General features: G+C 39.9%; 2 protein-coding genes across 10 annotated transcripts in view; one reads left to right on the top strand and one right to left on the bottom strand.

Moving 5' to 3' along the window:
* Atp2c1 (ATPase secretory pathway Ca2+ transporting 1) overlaps nt 1-12,738 on the top strand; it is a 106,556-nt gene extending 93,818 nt beyond the window's left edge. For 4 of the 5 annotated variants that reach the window (XM_055629474.1, XM_055629478.1, XM_055629475.1 and 1 more), the window contains 2 exons: nt 129-253; nt 12,383-12,738. In XM_055629474.1, coding sequence (XP_055485449.1) covers nt 129-253; nt 12,383-12,394 — 137 coding nt within the window. In that variant the 3' untranslated portion in view covers nt 12,395-12,738. Of the gene's footprint in view, nt 1-128; nt 1,175-12,382 lie in introns of those variants that run through there. The other variant, XM_055629477.1, reaches the window with a different exon arrangement.
* Nucleotides 11,099-17,603, bottom strand: part of Aste1 (asteroid homolog 1) — a 12,329-nt gene continuing 5,824 nt past the window's right edge. For all 5 annotated transcript variants that reach the window (XM_055629479.1, XM_055629481.1, XM_055629480.1 and 2 more), the window contains 3 exons: nt 15,547-15,757; nt 13,710-13,905; nt 11,099-11,525 (listed from right to left, as the gene is read on the bottom strand). In XM_055629479.1, the coding sequence (XP_055485454.1) occupies nt 11,210-11,525; nt 13,710-13,905; nt 15,547-15,757 (723 nt within the window). In that variant the 3' untranslated portion in view covers nt 11,099-11,209. The remainder of the gene's footprint in view (nt 11,526-13,709; nt 13,906-15,546; nt 15,758-17,603) is intronic.

Below are 17,603 nucleotides of genomic sequence, written 5' to 3'. Positions count from 1 at the left end.
TTCTCCCTCAGTTTCAACATTTTAAATTTATGCTTATGATCTCTACCTCATGAAATACTTCTGGCACAGTGTCATCTACTGCTGTGCATTTCAAAGAATTGTAAAACTCAGTTTATTTTTCCTTGCAGATCTGCTGTTTCTTTTGGGTCTTACCTCGTCAGTGTGCATTGTGTCTGAAATTATAAAGAAGGTTGAAAGAAGCAGGGAAAAGATCCAGAAGAATGCTAGTTCGACATCATCGTCTTTTCTTGAAGTATGATGCATATTGCATTTTTTTTTTTTTTAATTTGCAAACTAGGAATTGCAGTCTGAGAATCATTTAGAAGGGCAAGTTCAAGAAGATAATGAAGATTTAAGGACTTTTTAACTTTCCATTGACTAAAAATGAATATTAATGTTAAAGACTTGATTTGAACCTTTAACCTGTTGGTAGTCCCAAGTGAAATTATGCAACTTTGATAACACCTTCCTTGATTTGAATTGGCTTTTTCAATTGAGTGGAACTTTATAAACATATGGGCAAGTACTGAACTAAAAAATACAAAAGGCAAAACCTGAACCACCTTCTGCACTTAAAGAGCTCTAATGTACAAATACACTATCTGTCTTAGATGGATATAAATATTTTTTTTTATTTTTAAATATTGTACTATTTATGGTGGTGGGGCTTTCTTACTAATACACAAATAAATTTAATCATTTCAAAGGCATTCTATTTGGTTTATAAATTGCCAGGAGTGCCATATTTCAGTTACTGTTTCCTTTTTCCTGCAACCTAAGCAGACTGACACCTTGTGTTACCATTTTTGTATTTTAAGGTTTTTGTTTTGTTTTGTTTTGTTTTGTTTTGCACAGGATGCAACCACTGTCTGATCACTGTTCTTTCTTTTTGTGACTGAAAAGCATATACTGCAATTGAAGTAAATGTTTGCTCTTCTTATTAAGTGTAAATGGTTGTTTTTTTGTAGTTGTTCTGTTTTTCATAGAGGTATGAGTCTTTGGTCTAACAGAATTGTTTCATGGCTGTCATTGGTATTGCAGTTAAAGTAATTGTACTTAATGCACAGTCATAGAGTCAAAAAAAAGTTAAGACTCGGTTGGAATTTATAACAGATTATATTAATATGTCTTTGTGTTTATCTTAGTTTAATACAAATATACTTTGTCAGTATCATCTTGTCATTCCTTGCTTATAAATCAAACACTTCAGCTGAATAACTGTCCTTTAGTACTGTTTCATATGTGTATTTTTAAACCTATTTCTTAGCGAGTATAGACTATTGAACTTACAAAATAAAAAGGTCCCAAACTCAGAGATAGCATATGAACCAGGGTGTATATTGAAAGATCCTGTGCTGGCCTTGGTCCTCTGAATCTTCTAGGCAGCTGCTTTGGCCTAGAGTGTAGCACAACCCTGCGTCTGTCCCTTCTACCATTCATTTGTGCTCTGCCTTCTATTTCATTGGGCATGCTTGGGAAATAGATGATTTGCTTTGTGTAATACCATCAGTTTTTTATAAAAGCTTGACAAAGTAAAGGTAAGTGTTGAGTTTTGTATTTCATAAGCTGTCAGATAAACTGTTCCTAGCCTTGTTCAATATTAATGGTGAATGTTAACACTGATGTGCTGTCATTGATAGGAGAATTCTGTTGTTTGAGTCTTTACTACTGAAGCATGAGCATAAGGAGCCAGAATGTCTGCACTGTCAAGTGTACATTGTTCTGTCTGGTTAGGTGGAACATGAAATCATTGTCTGATCAACTCTTAAAGGTTTGATGTCTCATAGCTAAATTTTATAATGGTTTTTACATTCTGTTACAGACTTGAAAATACATATTAAGTGCATATCCAGTCTTCTTTGTTTTACATTATAGGTTGAGAATATGACTCATGAAATGAATGTGCCTATCTTTTCTCTTCGTTTTTGAACTATAAAAATAAAATGATTTTTTTCATAAGTTCACTAATGACTTTCCAGTTAGTGTTGTTAATATTAAAATTATATCTGTAGATGCTGAAAGATACAGAAAGTTTTGTAGTTTTGAAAACAATGTGCAGTACAGATCCAGATTTCAACTTTATACATTGTATCAGTCCAAATCAGCATGGATCATTTAGTTGTGCTTGCATCTAACTTTAATTTTCACTCGGTCCTAGGACTTGTCCCTGGCTGTTCCTTTGATTTTTTTTTTTTTCCCTCCCTCCCAGTAGGACTACTTCTTTAAGTTATTTAGTTGCATAGTAGCTAAACATCAAAGAAGGGATGACCTTGAAATAATTCACCAGTTAGGTAGATAACTCAAATGCTAAAAGCTAAAGGCACAGGTATGCTGTGCTGGGCACTGGGAGATCCCGAGGGAAGTAACAGTGAGGTTATACAACCTGAGGAGCCCCACCCTCTAGGATATGGGATTTTTTCAGCCGCATAAAGGACCTGCATGAGGACAAGACATGTTGTTTTTACATTTTACAGTCACTCACCATACATCTGATACAATGGTAATCTTTCTGAAGTTGCTGTAATTTGGGATCTCTCTGATGTAGATCTTAAGTAAGTTGAGTTTTTTCCACACTTAAAATAGTTTCTCACAGAAATGAATTGGTAGCAACAGTAACCATTTCATTTATGAATTAATTAGCATCATACTGCTTTCAGCCTTTGTTGCTTGGCAATTTTTGTGCAGTGTGTTTGGCTTGAATGACTCATCGAAGAAGTGAGATGAATTGATTATATTTTCATTTAATTTAGTACCTGAGCGTACTAGGAACACAATGACATTCTTGCCCTTCAATACTTCTTGGACAGGAAAAGCAGATGAGAAAACTTAAAGCTATTTTTTATCAATGTCAATAGTGATCTTTGTACATTTATTTTAAAAGTATATATACATCAAAATAAATACAGCACACAGTTCACTTTGGCATTTGAAAATGTTTGAAGTGGTTTTTCAGACTAAGCTCTGTAATCTAAATTGTGAGTGGTGTGTATGCACTAACATATGAGGATATAAAATATTAATGCCACAGGTCTGTGGCTGAACAAGCTTTTGTGGTGAGCTTAGCTGGCATTTGATATGACTGTTGAGTTCAATTAGACTTTGGTGTGATGGTTTTGCTTGTACTTGTCAGAGTTGGCTATTGCTGATAATGGATAATATGCTCATGTAGCAGACATAATTTTCTGTAAACATTGTGGCAGTGTTAGGTTTATAAATACTATCTTACTTTAGGAGCTTCAGGTTACTCTAGAGACAGTGTGAAATACACTGTCTAAAGTATTACAATTTTGTGGGAGACAGTTGCCAACAAACAAACAAAAAAGAAATAAACAAACAAAAAAACTTCCTAGGAATAGTGGCATATTACCAATTCCTTTGACGGGGAAGTTCTAGCCAAAAGGCAGTGGACTTTTGCACCTGAACAGTTGAGTATCCACAGAAGGCTTGGTGCGGAGTAGAAGAAACATGAGACCAACAGAATTTCTGTTATTTGGGTGGCAAGTGTACTGTGAAGAGCTGAATAGTTAGGCTGGAGGTGGTGAAGGCAGAGCTGTTGAACTGTGGCATGCTGGAAGAGATGCTTTTGAGCTGTTGAGACAGTAGGCCTTAGTGGGACACAGGCTTTTTGAAATGAGAAGCTCATGGTATCTTTGAGGTTGACAAAAACAAATTAATAAAATGAGTAGAGTGGTTAAAGGAGCTTGCCACTAATCCGGAAGGGTCTGAGTTCAAGCCCCAGAGCCCACATGATGGAGAGAACTGACTTTCACAGGATGTTTTCTTAGCTCCTTGCATGCACCACACCGCCTGTGCTCATATACATGAGCATGTACAAGTAATAAATAAATGTAAGAAAGCTCATCTTGACAGAACACGATTCTTTAAAACGTTTGACGGAGTTAACAATCAGCAAACGGGGATACATTACAAAGGCAGCAGTAGGAACCTTGTAGTCTCCTTTGCTACAGAGCATGCAAATGGAGTCTTTTATTAAAATGGAAATGTTGGTCTGAACCATTGGAGGAACCTCTAGTATTTGTAGTTGGATTCTCTTAGTAGGTAAGGGAGAGAGAATGAATGTGTCTATGAATCTGAGAGCACTATAGTTTAAAGTGTGCTGTGTGATGGGCAAATGGTACGAAACTAGACAACAGCATGCTTGATGAAGAGTTGTAGAAGTAGAGAGCTCTGCTTCCTGTTCTAGCCGAGGCCCCACTTGCCTCCTTTCATACAGGACTGGAGCACTATGTCCAGTTTTGGGGACAGTATTCATTAACCTTAGTTTTGAGAATCACAGATCTCACCTGTATTTAAAGCAGAGACCAGCTTAAGATGGCTTCAGATGCCTTGAAAGAGGAAGGGGTGTATGTGTGTGATGGTTCTGTTGCTGTACCGTACAGGTTGTCAAGGGAAAACACTGCTATAAATTTGAGGGGGAAATGTAAGGTTTCATCTTTAGAAAAATGTTAGAAATTCAAGTCACTGTTTATAAATCTAGGCAGAAGTTAGGCAAAAGAACTTTTATTCAAGATTGAATCATAGGATCAAGTGTGAGGAGAAAATTGAAAACATTGTGAATCTTAGCTTTCCTTCTTCCGTGGTGTTTGTTTGCATGACTCTGAGCCTGTCAGTGTTCTTGTGTAGAGTACATGAGTGTACTCAGAGTGGTAGTTGTAGTAGGACTGTCCTTGGTCATCTTTTCTTGTTTGTTACCCTTTTGCTCCATTCTAGCCAAACTGACAAAATCCTCTGTAGCTTACATTTCTGTGATGGCTCTGTAGCTGTTAGGCCCATCAGAATTAAAATATTCTTCCTTTTTTTTTTTTTTTTTTTTTTTTGGTGGGGGTTGCTTTTTGAGACAGGGTTTTTCTGTGTAGCCCTGGCTGTCCCGGAACTTACTCTATAGACCAGGCTGGTCTCGAACTCAGGGACCCCCTTGCCTCTGGCTCCTCCTGAGTGTTGGGATGAAAGCATGTACCACCACACTCAGTTTATTTTAGAAGTATTAGTTGCATTTCTTCCTCTTGATAATGCTTTCTACAGAAAGCACATATCCCAATGTCTCTGAGCAGAAATTGGACAAATGGTTAGATTTGATGAAAAGATTTGTTTTGAGGTGGTTTCTTTATGTCTTTAAATCTGACAAAATGTGCTTTCTTACAGCTTTTAAAATACTTTAGAAATACATATATAAAGTTTTCCTGTTTTAAGCATACTGAAGTGCGTATTAGCTGAGAAGTGGCATTTTGGTGCCATCTTATGGTCAGTTAGCTCCTGTTTGTCAGGTCTGCATCTTACAGCCATAATATGAAAGAGGCTGGTGTACAAGGCTTACAGAACATTATCCGTGAAGCAGTATAGAACAAGTTTGTATTACATAACATAGCTGATTGTGTAAAGAATGTATGTAGGGAAGACGAGAAACTGCATCTCATGCTTAGATGAACCTGAGGAAGTTACATACTAGTGTGTTTTGATGCAGCTCTCCTCATAGCCATCTGTCTAGTTGTGTAGTAGGATTCCATTATATTTCACAATTATCTTTTCAGGTGGCACTGGTCTGGAAAGCCCAAAAATTAGCTGTAGGTATGGATGTTAAATTATTTCTTTTAATCCCCTGTATGGCCTCACTCATGTGGAGCTGTTACTGAGAAGCTGACAAGTGATGGTGTTTTGGCTGGAGCTGCATGCTACCTGTTTGTTTGTTTTTTTTAATGGTTTCTTGGAACAGTTACATACATTTACATATTGATTGCTATTGTTTTTATGCAAGGCTCAAAACACCAGAGCTGGGGAGGTGGTCCAGTGGATAAGAGTACTGTGCTCTTCAGAGGACCCAAGACAGGAACTGTCCAAGCACTTACCAGGCAATGTGCAACCAACCAGTTCTGGGGATCTTACACTCTTTTGGCTACCAAAGACACCAGTCACAGACATACATGCAGGAATAACACCCATATAATAAAGTTTAAAATAATAAAAAATTAAAATAACATTTGGTCCTTTATAGAAAATGCTTGCTTACCAATTTAAATGTCAAGAGGAAAAATAGGTATGTATATTTCACCCATTGGCAAGTAAGCGGAACCAGTTTTCTCTGCTATGCAAACTCCCATTTCTAAGATGCGGTTCTATAGCAGATTCAGTGTCAGTCTGAGTGTCAAGTTTTTGGGTAGAGAAAGTGTATCTCAGCCTGGTCTCAGGTCATCAGCAAGATATGCCAGCTGTCAGCTGTCTTGTTCTTACAGTGGGTGGAGTGTTTTAGATGCTTACCATTGCTCCCGAGTATGGCTGGCAGCTACTTTGTGAGTTCTTCCACCCTCCTCCTCCCCTTTTCTCTTTCAGCCCCTTAACACTAAACATGACAGGAAAAAAAAAAAGATAGAGAGGAAAGAGATTCCCAAATACAGTCAGGGGTTGGAAAGGGGATGACATTATCGCTAGCCTACTTCCTGCTGGTTAGGGGTGTAGTGCTCCTTGGGGCAAGTTTGGTCTTCGCCATCAGGATACCTAATTTCTTGTTTCTTCTATGTACATGACTACTTAAACTGCAACCAAGATCCATCAACACCCAGCCAACAAGCTACCTTGCCTATAAGGGCTCTAGAATTTATATACCCTCTGAAAAGTTACCCAAATTCCAAATGTCACACAATGGCAGAAACTGTCTGCAGCTGGCAAAATTGCGACCTCCCCAGAGCAGGAGACAAATCATACAGTTAGATGAGACAAATCATACAGTTGCTGCAGAGTAGCTCAATATCCCCACACCTGGATTAAAATGAAAATATTCTTATATTTTTGGGTTTTTTAAAGAAACCAAAATTCCAGGATTCTCACTACACTTGTGCTTCTAGTCTTTCTTCATATATTTCCTCCCTCTCCTCCCACTTTCTTGATCCAGCACATTACCCCATCCCCACTCCACTTTTCTTTTAAAACAGGGTATCTCAGTGTAGCCCTGGCTGTCCTGGACTTGCTTTGTAGACTAGGCTGGCCTCGAACTCAAAAGATCCACCTGCCTCTTCCTCCGGAGTGTTGGGATTACAGGCTTCCATCCAAGTTTTTATCCATCTCATGTAGTAGCTGCTCCTATCTCATCCATCATCTGCTTTCTCCCACCCTCTTCGGTGCACAAGAGAAATGCCAATTTCCCAGAGAATGAGGCTTAATTTGAGCAAGCTAAAACTTATTTAGCTTAGAAAAGACAAATTTCAATAGTAGAAATCAAAACAGCCTGACAGCCAAGTCTTATCTCGTCTTCATACAACACTCTACAACAAAATGTGTTCATATGATTTTTATCATTTCTAAGGTAAAATTGTTAAACTTATTCTTACTGGCATGCTTGGCTCCTCATTAGTTCTTTACAAAACAGGTTATCCTTATAGTAGAGTCAGTTTAATCCCTTTTCTTCTGTGCGTGTGACACACTCACAGGTGTGTGTTCATGTGGAGGCCAGAGGTCATCAGCAGCTGTCTTTCCTCACGTCTGACTGGGGCCCTCACAGACTTGGAGCCACTCAGTAGGCTAGAATGGACAACTAGTGAACCCAGGGGTCTGCCTAACTGTAGCTTCCCATCCCTGACTTGGCAAATGCACACGCTCTTCCTGGCTTTGCACTTGCTTATGTGGTGGGCTGTGTTTACGCTGAGGCCAGAGGTTGACAGCGGGTGTTGTCTTCCTCCATCCTGCTCCACCCTGTGTTTTTACACAGCTTCTTTGACTGAGCCTAGAGTTCACTGGCTAACCTCCACGATCTACTTGTCTTCACCCTTTGAGCACTAGGTTATCTTTTCTACTGCTTGATATTCACCCTTCGTTCCTTGCTTTGCTCTTCCTTTTAATGTACAGATGTAACAGTAATGGCTATTTACCACATTTTACTGCCAGGCATGGCTTATTTAGGACAGGTACTAAATGCCTGCAGGTACATTATTTTGACTTTGTGCAGTATTTTGGAGTCCAGCAATTTTATTTTACAGTAGGACAGCTGAGATGTAGTCATCGTTTGCTTTTATGTACAGAGGAGGGAACGGTAAGGCCACTTAGGCAATAAAGGTCTTTGTCTTCTAAAATTACAATAATTTAAATCAGGAATTCAAGTTGAAATAGTAGGGTCCACTTGAGCCCTTTTTTTTTAATGACCAACTGGCCTAGAATTTGTCACAGGTCATATTTACATATGAATAAACTTTCAAGATCTTGGTTACTGAAAAGAACTTGCACAAAATACGTACATATAAAGTATAATTTTACCACCACTAAATACAGGCTGCAATTCTATTACAGTAGATGGTTTTTTTTTCCCTCTAGCTTTACCCCAAGATTCTTAGCTGTCTAGCACTCCATTTGTTTCTTTGAACTGCTAACTGAAAATTGACGTGTCCAAAGCTTCAGGTGAGATTTCATTTGTTAGAACCAAGTTTAAAGAGTACAACTTGACTGAAAACACAGGAAACTAGATTTTGGAAATATGGAACACACCACATTCTGCCTCTTACACCTATTCTCATTGCCTCTTACACCTAATTTTTTAAAAAATCTTTTTAAAATTTTTTAAATTACATTTTTATTTTTTATATTAATAGCTCACTCCCTTATTCCCTCCCAATTCCACCCTCCCTCCCTCATCTCCTCCCTTCCCCTCTCTTAAGTACACTGATTGATAGGGGAGGTCCTTCTCCCTTCTATCTGACCCTAGCTTATCAGGTCTCACCAGGACTGGCTGCAATGTCCTCCTCTGTGGCCTAGCTAGGCTGCTCCTCCCACGGGGGTTGGGGAGGTCAAAGAGCTAGCCACAGAGTTCATGCCAGAGACAGTCCCTGTTCCCCTTTACTAGGGAAGCCATTTAGATACTGAGCTGCTTTGGGCTGTATCCGAGCAGGGGTTCTAGGTTATATCTATGCATGGTCCTTGTTTGGAGAAACAGTCTCAGACAAGCCCCTGTGCCCAGATATATTTGGTCCTTGTGGAGTTCCTGTCCTCTCCTGGTCTTATTAACTCCCTCTTCTTTCATATGATTCCCTGTACTCTGTCCAAAGTTTGGCCATTGAGTCTCAGCATCTGCTTTGATAGACTGCCAGGTAGAGTCTTTCCGAGGCCCTCTGTGGTAGGCTCCTGTCCTGCTTTTCGTTTTCTTCTACTTCCAGTGTCCATGCCATTTGTCTTTCTGAATAAGGATTGTCTTACCCCGGGTCCTTCTTGTTTAGCTTCTTTAGGTGTACAGATTTTAGTATGTTTATCCCATCTTATAATTCTAGTATCCACTTATAAGTGAGTATATACCGTGTGCATCTTTCTGCTTCTTAAAAGGCCAAACAAAAGAAAACAGAAAAGGGAGGAAAAGAAAGGCCAGGCCCAAAGTCTCATTTAGTGAATCTAACTCAGATTCAGCGTTGCCTCTTGGTGACTTGTGTGTCAGTACACAGCAGTCAAGTCTGGTCTGTACGTGGCCAACTTGGTAAAGTGTTCTCATTCTTTCATTGTGTGCATTTTCCCAAGCAGTTTAAGCAAGCATGGCTCTTGGGAGTCAGGAACTATGTCGTTACTGTCTGGTGAAGCCTGCTAGATACTGTGGGGTGCCTGTGGCCTGTCTTCCGATACACAATTATATACCTGGGTAGGCAAAGTATTTGATTCTCACAAGGAACAAGAGAGCATGGACACTACTGGTTGCTGTTTCCTTTACTGCATGGGTTGATTTCAAGGGACTTGCCCATCTGAATCAATAGTTAGAGAAGGAAAGCCAAAAGAATGGTGTTTAGTAGGAACTCTACTTTTCTTAAAAGTAGCACAGGCCAGCCAAATGCATGCTATAGTACAAGCTGGCTCACAACCTTCCCTCCGTAACCTTCCTTCTGAGTGCTGAGACTAGACGTGACAACCATGTTAATGAAAGAAAAAGCCAACTAGTATTATTCATACGATTTTCAATTAAACTCTGTAGCCCATACATTCCATCTTGATCTGTTAAGCCGGTTGCCAAAATTAGAGATATACCACAAGGTTTGCAGCAGTTTTGAAAAGTGGTGTTGGTAAGCCAGGGAATGGCACGTTCACACTGGCACACTTTGTACATTATGTCCAAGGACCAAGGAAGGTAACACTTTGGTGTAACATAGTGCACATTAGACCTACTGTTTGTGGGCCATGGATGTTTCTGCTCAAACATGGATGCACAGGACGGTTCTGTTCTTGATCCTGTTAGTAAAATCAGTCTCTGGAGGTACCAAAGCAACCCCACTAAGGAGTACAATGCTCTCCTAAAATAATGGACCTCATATCTGAAATGGAAACTAAGCTAGTGTGTAGGATGGAATAGTGGAGGAGCAAACAACATGCATTATTTTTGGAAACATTGAAGGCATGCGAGGATATACTTGCTGGTTGATTCCCAGTTTATTTTCTAAGTGTGTCTGGCTACCTAGTGTAGAGAATTGTCAGCTGTTAAGAACGAGAGATGGGCTGGTTCAAACTGGCAACTCACAGCCATTGTTAAGATTATTGGTGACGGGATGTACCCGTGGGACAACAGAGGAGGAACCACAGCTGAGCAGTTAGACTGTACTTGGACACTTGCTCCAGTGTACCCCTCCCACTTGCTTATTTGCTTGAGCTTGGGAACTAGCCAGCACTTGTACAAAATTACTACTGTCAGTAGTAGTAATTTTAGAATAGCACCTCAACCATTTTGGATTTTTGAGAAAAATCTCAAAATATTGCCCAAGATGGCCTCAAACCTTCAATCTTCCTGCCTCAGCCGCCTGATTTCTGGGAAATTAATTACTATGTAGGATTTCTATTCTTATGAATATCGTTGGCTAAGCTATTGCAACTTAACAATTATAAAATATTACTATTTGCTGAAAAGGACCATGAGGAGTGGAAGCATGCTTAAGTATAGGTGTTTCTGGGCAAGTGATGGCTCAGGAGGTAAAGATAGTTGCTTCTAAGCCGAGTTTGATCTCCCAAGTTGTTCCCCGACTTCCACATAAGCACCATGGTTCCCGCATCCAATGCACAAGTAAACAAATGAGAGACATTTCTCAGGTCAGGCTGTATTGAAAGTACAGTAGAAAATACCTTAGAATTCAGATGATCTCTTATAAGATTTATTCCATAATAGGTTAGTCCTAAAGAAAAATTAGTTTCAAGGGAGGTAAAAGAAAAATTTTAAAGTTAGAACTACTCGTGTACTACAGAGTGTTTATTCAAGCTCTGAGTTCTCTACATGCTCCTCCAGGCTTTCAACCATTAACAGCCCAAATCGATTGCTCCTGTCATGCCAGGGCTTGGCGTCTGAAGTAGTTTGCAGGCTGGCAACCTTTTTCTTCCGCCTCCTGCTTTTTGAGTTCGACTTAGCCTTTGGTAGAAATAATTCAGCTGGGGCACATGAGCTTGTGGTACTGAAGAGACATTCATAAAGCTGCTTTGCCTCAGGACACATGCTCAGGAGACTGTCTGCAGACGTAGATGCTGGCAGTCGCTGGCAGAGCCCATGTACCAGACTTCCATTGTACAATCTGTCAGTGGGTGACGACATGGTTTGAAAGCATCAGTTCAGTGCAATGAACATTCTCAATAAAAATATCTAAACACTGCTTGCTGCTCCTATATAACCATTAACATTACTTACTGGAACTGAGTGGCTAAAATGAATACTTTGGCTGGTGACATTAAACCTTGCGATGATGCTAGCCTGGAGCTGAGCAGGCATCTTTAACATTTCAAAGAAAAGGAATTTCGTAAAGTGGCCTTGGAAAACCAAAACAGTAGGCTATTATTACAGTATCAAAAAATTGCAATGGTATCATTTGTATGGTCATTCATTTGGATAAAAACCCCAATAAACAAATACAAAATTAGATTAACTGGAACCTCTAAATTTAATATGACTCATGACCAGAGCTGGCCAACCCGGTATATTTTGGCTAACAGTGTTGAGCCCTCATTTAATGAGTATGAAATCAACATTTGAGAATTCTTGATTAGGCTGAGATGTAGCAGTCATCCCACAGAAAACATATTAGAAAAAACACAAGTGCTTTTGTTCCTCCTATTTTGTTGTGAAGGGAACTGTGGCATGTGGTTCCCAGAGGGAGCCTGTTAACACAGGCGAAAGGGGAAACCAAAGGACTGGTGGTGTATCTGGCACTGTACTTAGCTGTGCCTCACATAACTAAGGAAGTTAAGCAGCAGAGGAAGAAAAACTCGAGAACAAGAAACAGCTCATTTTGTAAGAACCAACATACTTTTTTTTTCTTAAACATCAGAAGGAGGTTATTAAGGACATTGGTTAGTCTTAGATGTATTGGGATTAGAATCTCAAAGCTGCAATGAAATAGAGTTTGGATTCAGAAGGTTTGCTTATCTTTTTCAGGTCTCAGTCTAAAGATACTGTGTGTGATGGTTAATCTTAATTGTCAACTCAATGGGATTTAGAATCACCATGGAAACACACCTCTGGATGTGTCAATGAGAGTTTCCAAGAAGGTTTAATCGAGGATGGAAGATTCGCCCAAACTATAGGCATCTCCACTCCCATAGACTGGGGCCACTGGTTTAATAAAAGGAGAGAGGCTAAACACCAATACTCATCTCGTTCTGCTTCCTGACTTGAGTATCAGCTGCCTAAAGCTCCGGTTTGCCACGCCTTCCCCATCATGAAGGACTGTATCCTCAAACTATGAGCCAAAACAAAATAAAACTTCTTTCTTTGAGGGGGGAGGGGAAAGAACAAAGTATCAAAGAAAGAAAAAGAAAAAAAACAGCCCAAAGATCAAAGGCCTGTTTATCAGTCTTGGTGGAAGGTTTTTGTGTTAGCTATCAGTCTTGGTGGAAGGTTTTTGTGTTAGCTCAGATATGAGGTCCAGAGATACATTAACAAAACTAGGACTGGTTTTATAGCTCAGTGGTAGAGTGCTTGTCTGACATCCACAAGGCCCTGGTTTAGTCTCTAGTAACACACACACCCCAAAACAGAAGAAAAAAACCAAAATCACAAAAACACCAAGCAAGTCACCCTTCTATTGCCAAACTTTATGGTGCCATATGTCAAGCTTGATCTTGTCCTTGAAGAGTATTCATGGGATAGAGATGAAGCATATATACAACCTCAAATTCTACTTTCTAGCCATTGCCTTCTTGAATCTTACTTTTCTTCTAATACTTCCTGGATGGACAATTACCTAGATGCTTAACCGATCTTAGTAAAGATCACGTTTCCATGGGTCCACATCTGTCCCACTCAGCTTAAATACCAGAGTTAACAACTCTGGTATATAGGCTCAGCTCCCTTCTTCCTATACTGTCTGACAAGAAAAAATCCCCAGAGAAAGCTCCAAGAGAATAGAGATTTTGTTTTTACTTACTGCACCCTATCATAGAGTAGGCATTTAAAAACTATGAGCGAATGCCAAATGGTAAGAAAAAAACATATATACCAGTAACAAGATGTACCTAGGGTTAGAGTGGCAGAAAAAGTTCTTATTAAGTAATAACTCACCCAAAAGAATTGAGGTTGTTAGTTATACCCTACTAACAACTAACTGAAAAAGTAGCTACAATGGAAACTGGAAATGTTTCCCATTTTTGAGTTTCAGTAAAAGCGGTATTCTGAGATAGAGTATAATAACATTGTTTTCAAAGCAACTTGTTTTAATCTTTAAACTTTGCTTAAAATCTTTGTGTGTACCCATGGTACTTACCGAGTTAGGTCTGGCTCTGGAAGAGGAGCAGAGAGCAGCTGGTTGAGATACAAGCCCATCTGGAGACAGGATTGCCACTGACAGAAGACGTGAGCTGTGTCTAAATCCAATCTTGTACCTGGCCGCATGGGCACCTTCACCTGTTGTAATTCTTCATATAACATCTTGGCACCATGTACCCGTGGATCTTCCTTACCTAGATAAACAACCCAAAGGCACCATTTGCAAAAACACTGCATCAGTTTGCACTTTCCCTACGTACTAATGTCGAGGCCCACAAAGACTATTAGTTTGTAAACTAGTTGTTTTTCTCTTCTGGTTTCAAAAATGCCTTATTTACATAGAAGGTCCCTTTTCTTGATGACTTATTCAACCCCAAACTATTTTCCTTGAAATTAAATCTTGTACAGTCTGCTACCCGACCTTAAACAAGTCCACATGTAAATTCTCTAGGATTTGTGTCTACAAAAATACGTCATTAAACAGCATCCTCTTCACTGTCTTTACTGCTCATTCCTTTCATTCACCAAAGCCCCTTGGGGTAGCACACTGGTTTAAAGACAGCTCATAGGCTCAGGAGGAAAACTAGAGTATGAATAATCTGACTAATACGCTCCTTCTTTACATAAGAGAAGGGGCAAGAAGCAATAACTTGAGATGCAGCTTCTGTGGGCCTGGTTGAGCAGAGGGGCATAAAAGAACATTGGGACCAACTTGAAAGTAATAAAAAAGGAGGCCCACCTTTCACAATTAGCGGGAAGCAAGGCACTGAGCCTGCCTGGGTGCGGGGTCCACATTTCCTAAAAGAAAACACAGACATGCCCCTTCTATAGGATTCACACAAAAATCTTAATAGGCTCATGCTAAGGGAATTTCTGTATTTATTTAAACAGAACATAGCTTCAAACTGTTCTTAAAGCTGTGGGCCTGACTCCTTTTTGTGGTCCCTCTGAAGGCTACTATCAGGCAAGGCGGAATATTTGGGATGTTCTCAGTCCATGCTGTTTCATTCTTAAACTCACAGAATACACTGGGGTAGGACGATGTCTGTACTCTTGGCATGATGAGAATGTTTTGTCTCTGTACACACAGTTTTACATGTCTACACTACGCTGCCAAGTGCTTGAAATATGACTACTACAAAAAGCTCAGTTTTCTCTTTGACCTTAACTTTAAATAGTCATTTGTAGCTGTGGCTAACAGCTATCATGTTAGAACTGTTAACACAATGACAGCTTTATGGCATTCATAGTCTTTCTTTTAAGGAGAAAGTTGCATTAAAGAACTAAAATGCTCTAGTGCTTCATTTATTTTACCCAATATTTAAATGCAGACAAATTACCCAGGTTATTTCTCTAGTAGAAACAAGTTTTTATGTTTTCTATTATTACTTACATATTAATCGAAACAATATAGCCTTAAAGAAGGATAGAAACCAATGTGGGCAGGAATGCTTCTGGATGGAAATACCGAGAAGTGTCACCTCTGGGAGAGTGCATGTAAGTTTCTTGAGCTGCCGCTGCTGTGTTGGTGATGGGACAGCAGAATGCAATACAGAGCACTACTGGCAAAGCACCGGCGTGCTTCACAGACTGAAGTGTCCAGTACCTCAGAGCAGGCAGAGTTAGGTGGTACTAGCATGTCCCAGCTCTAAACCTGGCGCCAATATCCTGGCCCCGAGTTCAGCACATGAAACTATTAATCTTTGCCAACAAAGGGCATTTTGGCACCTTCACTTCTAGTTCTGTTGTAACGGGGGTTTTTGTTTGTGTGAATTCTTGAGGATGTGCAGTTCATATACAACTTGGCAAAACATTCCTGGATTTCTAGAACCTACCATGGCTGTTGACAATGGCAAGCAAGGGCGCCCTCAGCATCCCCAGCAGTAAGGCCTGCAGGTGGTGGAGCTTTGCCTTGGCCTCTGTGGACTGCAGCCAGTAACAAGTCACAGCAACAGGCAACTTCAGAAGAGTAGGGATGGGCTCCAGGGCCGCCTGTGTGACCTTCAGGGCTTCCAGCAGAAGCATCTGCCGCCTTGCCAAGGGCAGCTGAAAATGTCAGATAGTCTGCAAATTAGGGTATTTTTAGTAGCATGATGAGATTTAGTTCAGCTGTTGAAGTTAATAAATTATTTTTGGTTCTTTGAAAGGATGTACCCTCCCTCTATTCTCTCTACACAGCTTTTCTTGCATTTCTGCCTGCTCTCTCTGTAGGGCCATGAGCACATGCAATACACAGACCTCTCAGGAAGCTTGTTAGAAATTCAGTCCCTGAGGTCTTACCCCTTAGTTTTGGTTCAGTATTTTGAGGGAATACCAAGAAGTTGAATTTTAACCAAAGCCCACCTGCGTTACAGGATCTACGGGAACCCTGCCCTCACTTGCTAGCGTAGTTAGGTACCCCTTTCTCTCAGTGCACTAACTTACCACCTCCACAAAATAACTTACACATACCTCTGCTGCCTGTGGCTCTTTAGGGGTTAGAAATGTATTCAGTGTAGGCAGCGCTGTCTTAGTGACTGTGCTTGTGTACACAATGCACTTACTTTCCCTTATGCTTTCCATTAAAGGTACTTCAACTACAGGCTGGGACGTAAACAGCCACGGCAGCTTTCAGTTGCTTGTTGAATTTTACTCCAACGAATCTCAAGATGTCAGGAATCACAAAGTACCTTACAAGCCACACTTTCAGGAACATTTAAGAAAAGAGTTGTACTCCTAGTTTCTCTGTGCACTTACAGAAGTACCCTCCCCTTCAGAGGGCGAAACAGCGGGCTACATTCTTAGCACTTAACAGGTGGTTAAGTGTATAGTGTGATTGGTAGATAACGAGATGTTAACCCAAACCAAAAAGCATCATAATTGACAAATAGTTATGTCAGTAATGTCTCAGCCCTCTGGATAGTAAAATGACTCTTAACACAGTTTAAGTAACTTAATATTATGAAATTTTATAATCAGAAACAGGTTGCAAAATTCTTCATAGTGTAGCGACAACTCCAACTTTAAGTTAAACACATCTAAATGTCAAGTTACTTTTATGAACAAAGTGGTCTAAAATTTGATATCAGAGATTCTGCCCTCAATACCTGTGGCTTTGGGCAAGTTTCTGAGGGTTTTTCCTAGTCTGATCATCTGTAAATGAGCCTTCCATGTTGGTGTTGCACAAGATATTTTCTTCAACTCATCAGCCCTCAGTGCCTGTAAACAAAGAACTACTCTGTCTGCAGTCCCATCTGCTCTGCTCCCAGCCCGTTTGGGATTATCCCATTTGGTTGGGGGGGGGGGGGGGGTTAAATGAGCCAGTATGTAAGTCTCTATCATTAGCTGACCCATAGCTGAAGTTATGTTATTATTACTATATCATGTGAAAAGCAGGAAGGATCACAAGGTTTCTGGACTTGAACCTGCATTTGTGTCTGAAAATATATTTGCACCTGGCGTCACTTAGAATTACAGACTAATTAGAGCTTAACAGCATTGAACTAAACACAGAACTGCTTAACTCATGCCAGAAGCAAGCCAAATGATATACTGTGGTACAAAGTGTATGAAAATTTCCTCTTACTTTGAATACAACCAAGTGCTGAGAACACTTTAGTTATCGTTCATCAGGAAATACAATCAGCATGCTACATCTCATTGATTGCATTGGATTACATAGGGGAAAGAGTCCTGATCCCTATTTCACACCCTGCTCCTTCTGGACAGAGTGTAGATGTAATTTGAAAGAAAAAAGTAATTGTCTTCATGATTTTGGGAGTAGGTAGTAATTTCCTAAGCAGACCACAAAAAGGTAATCAATTTAAATGACTACATTTAATAACATATATATATATATGTGTGTGTGTGTGTGTATATATATGTGTGTGTGTATATATATGTGTGTATATAT

Source organism: Psammomys obesus, unplaced genomic scaffold (assembly GCF_907164565.1).
Source record: "Psammomys obesus unplaced genomic scaffold, mPsaObe1.curated_primary_1811, whole genome shotgun sequence".
NCBI lineage: Eukaryota > Metazoa > Chordata > Mammalia > Rodentia > Muridae > Psammomys > Psammomys obesus.
The sequence above is the reverse complement of the archived record's forward strand: the minus strand, read 5'-3'. Positions and strand labels throughout refer to the sequence as shown.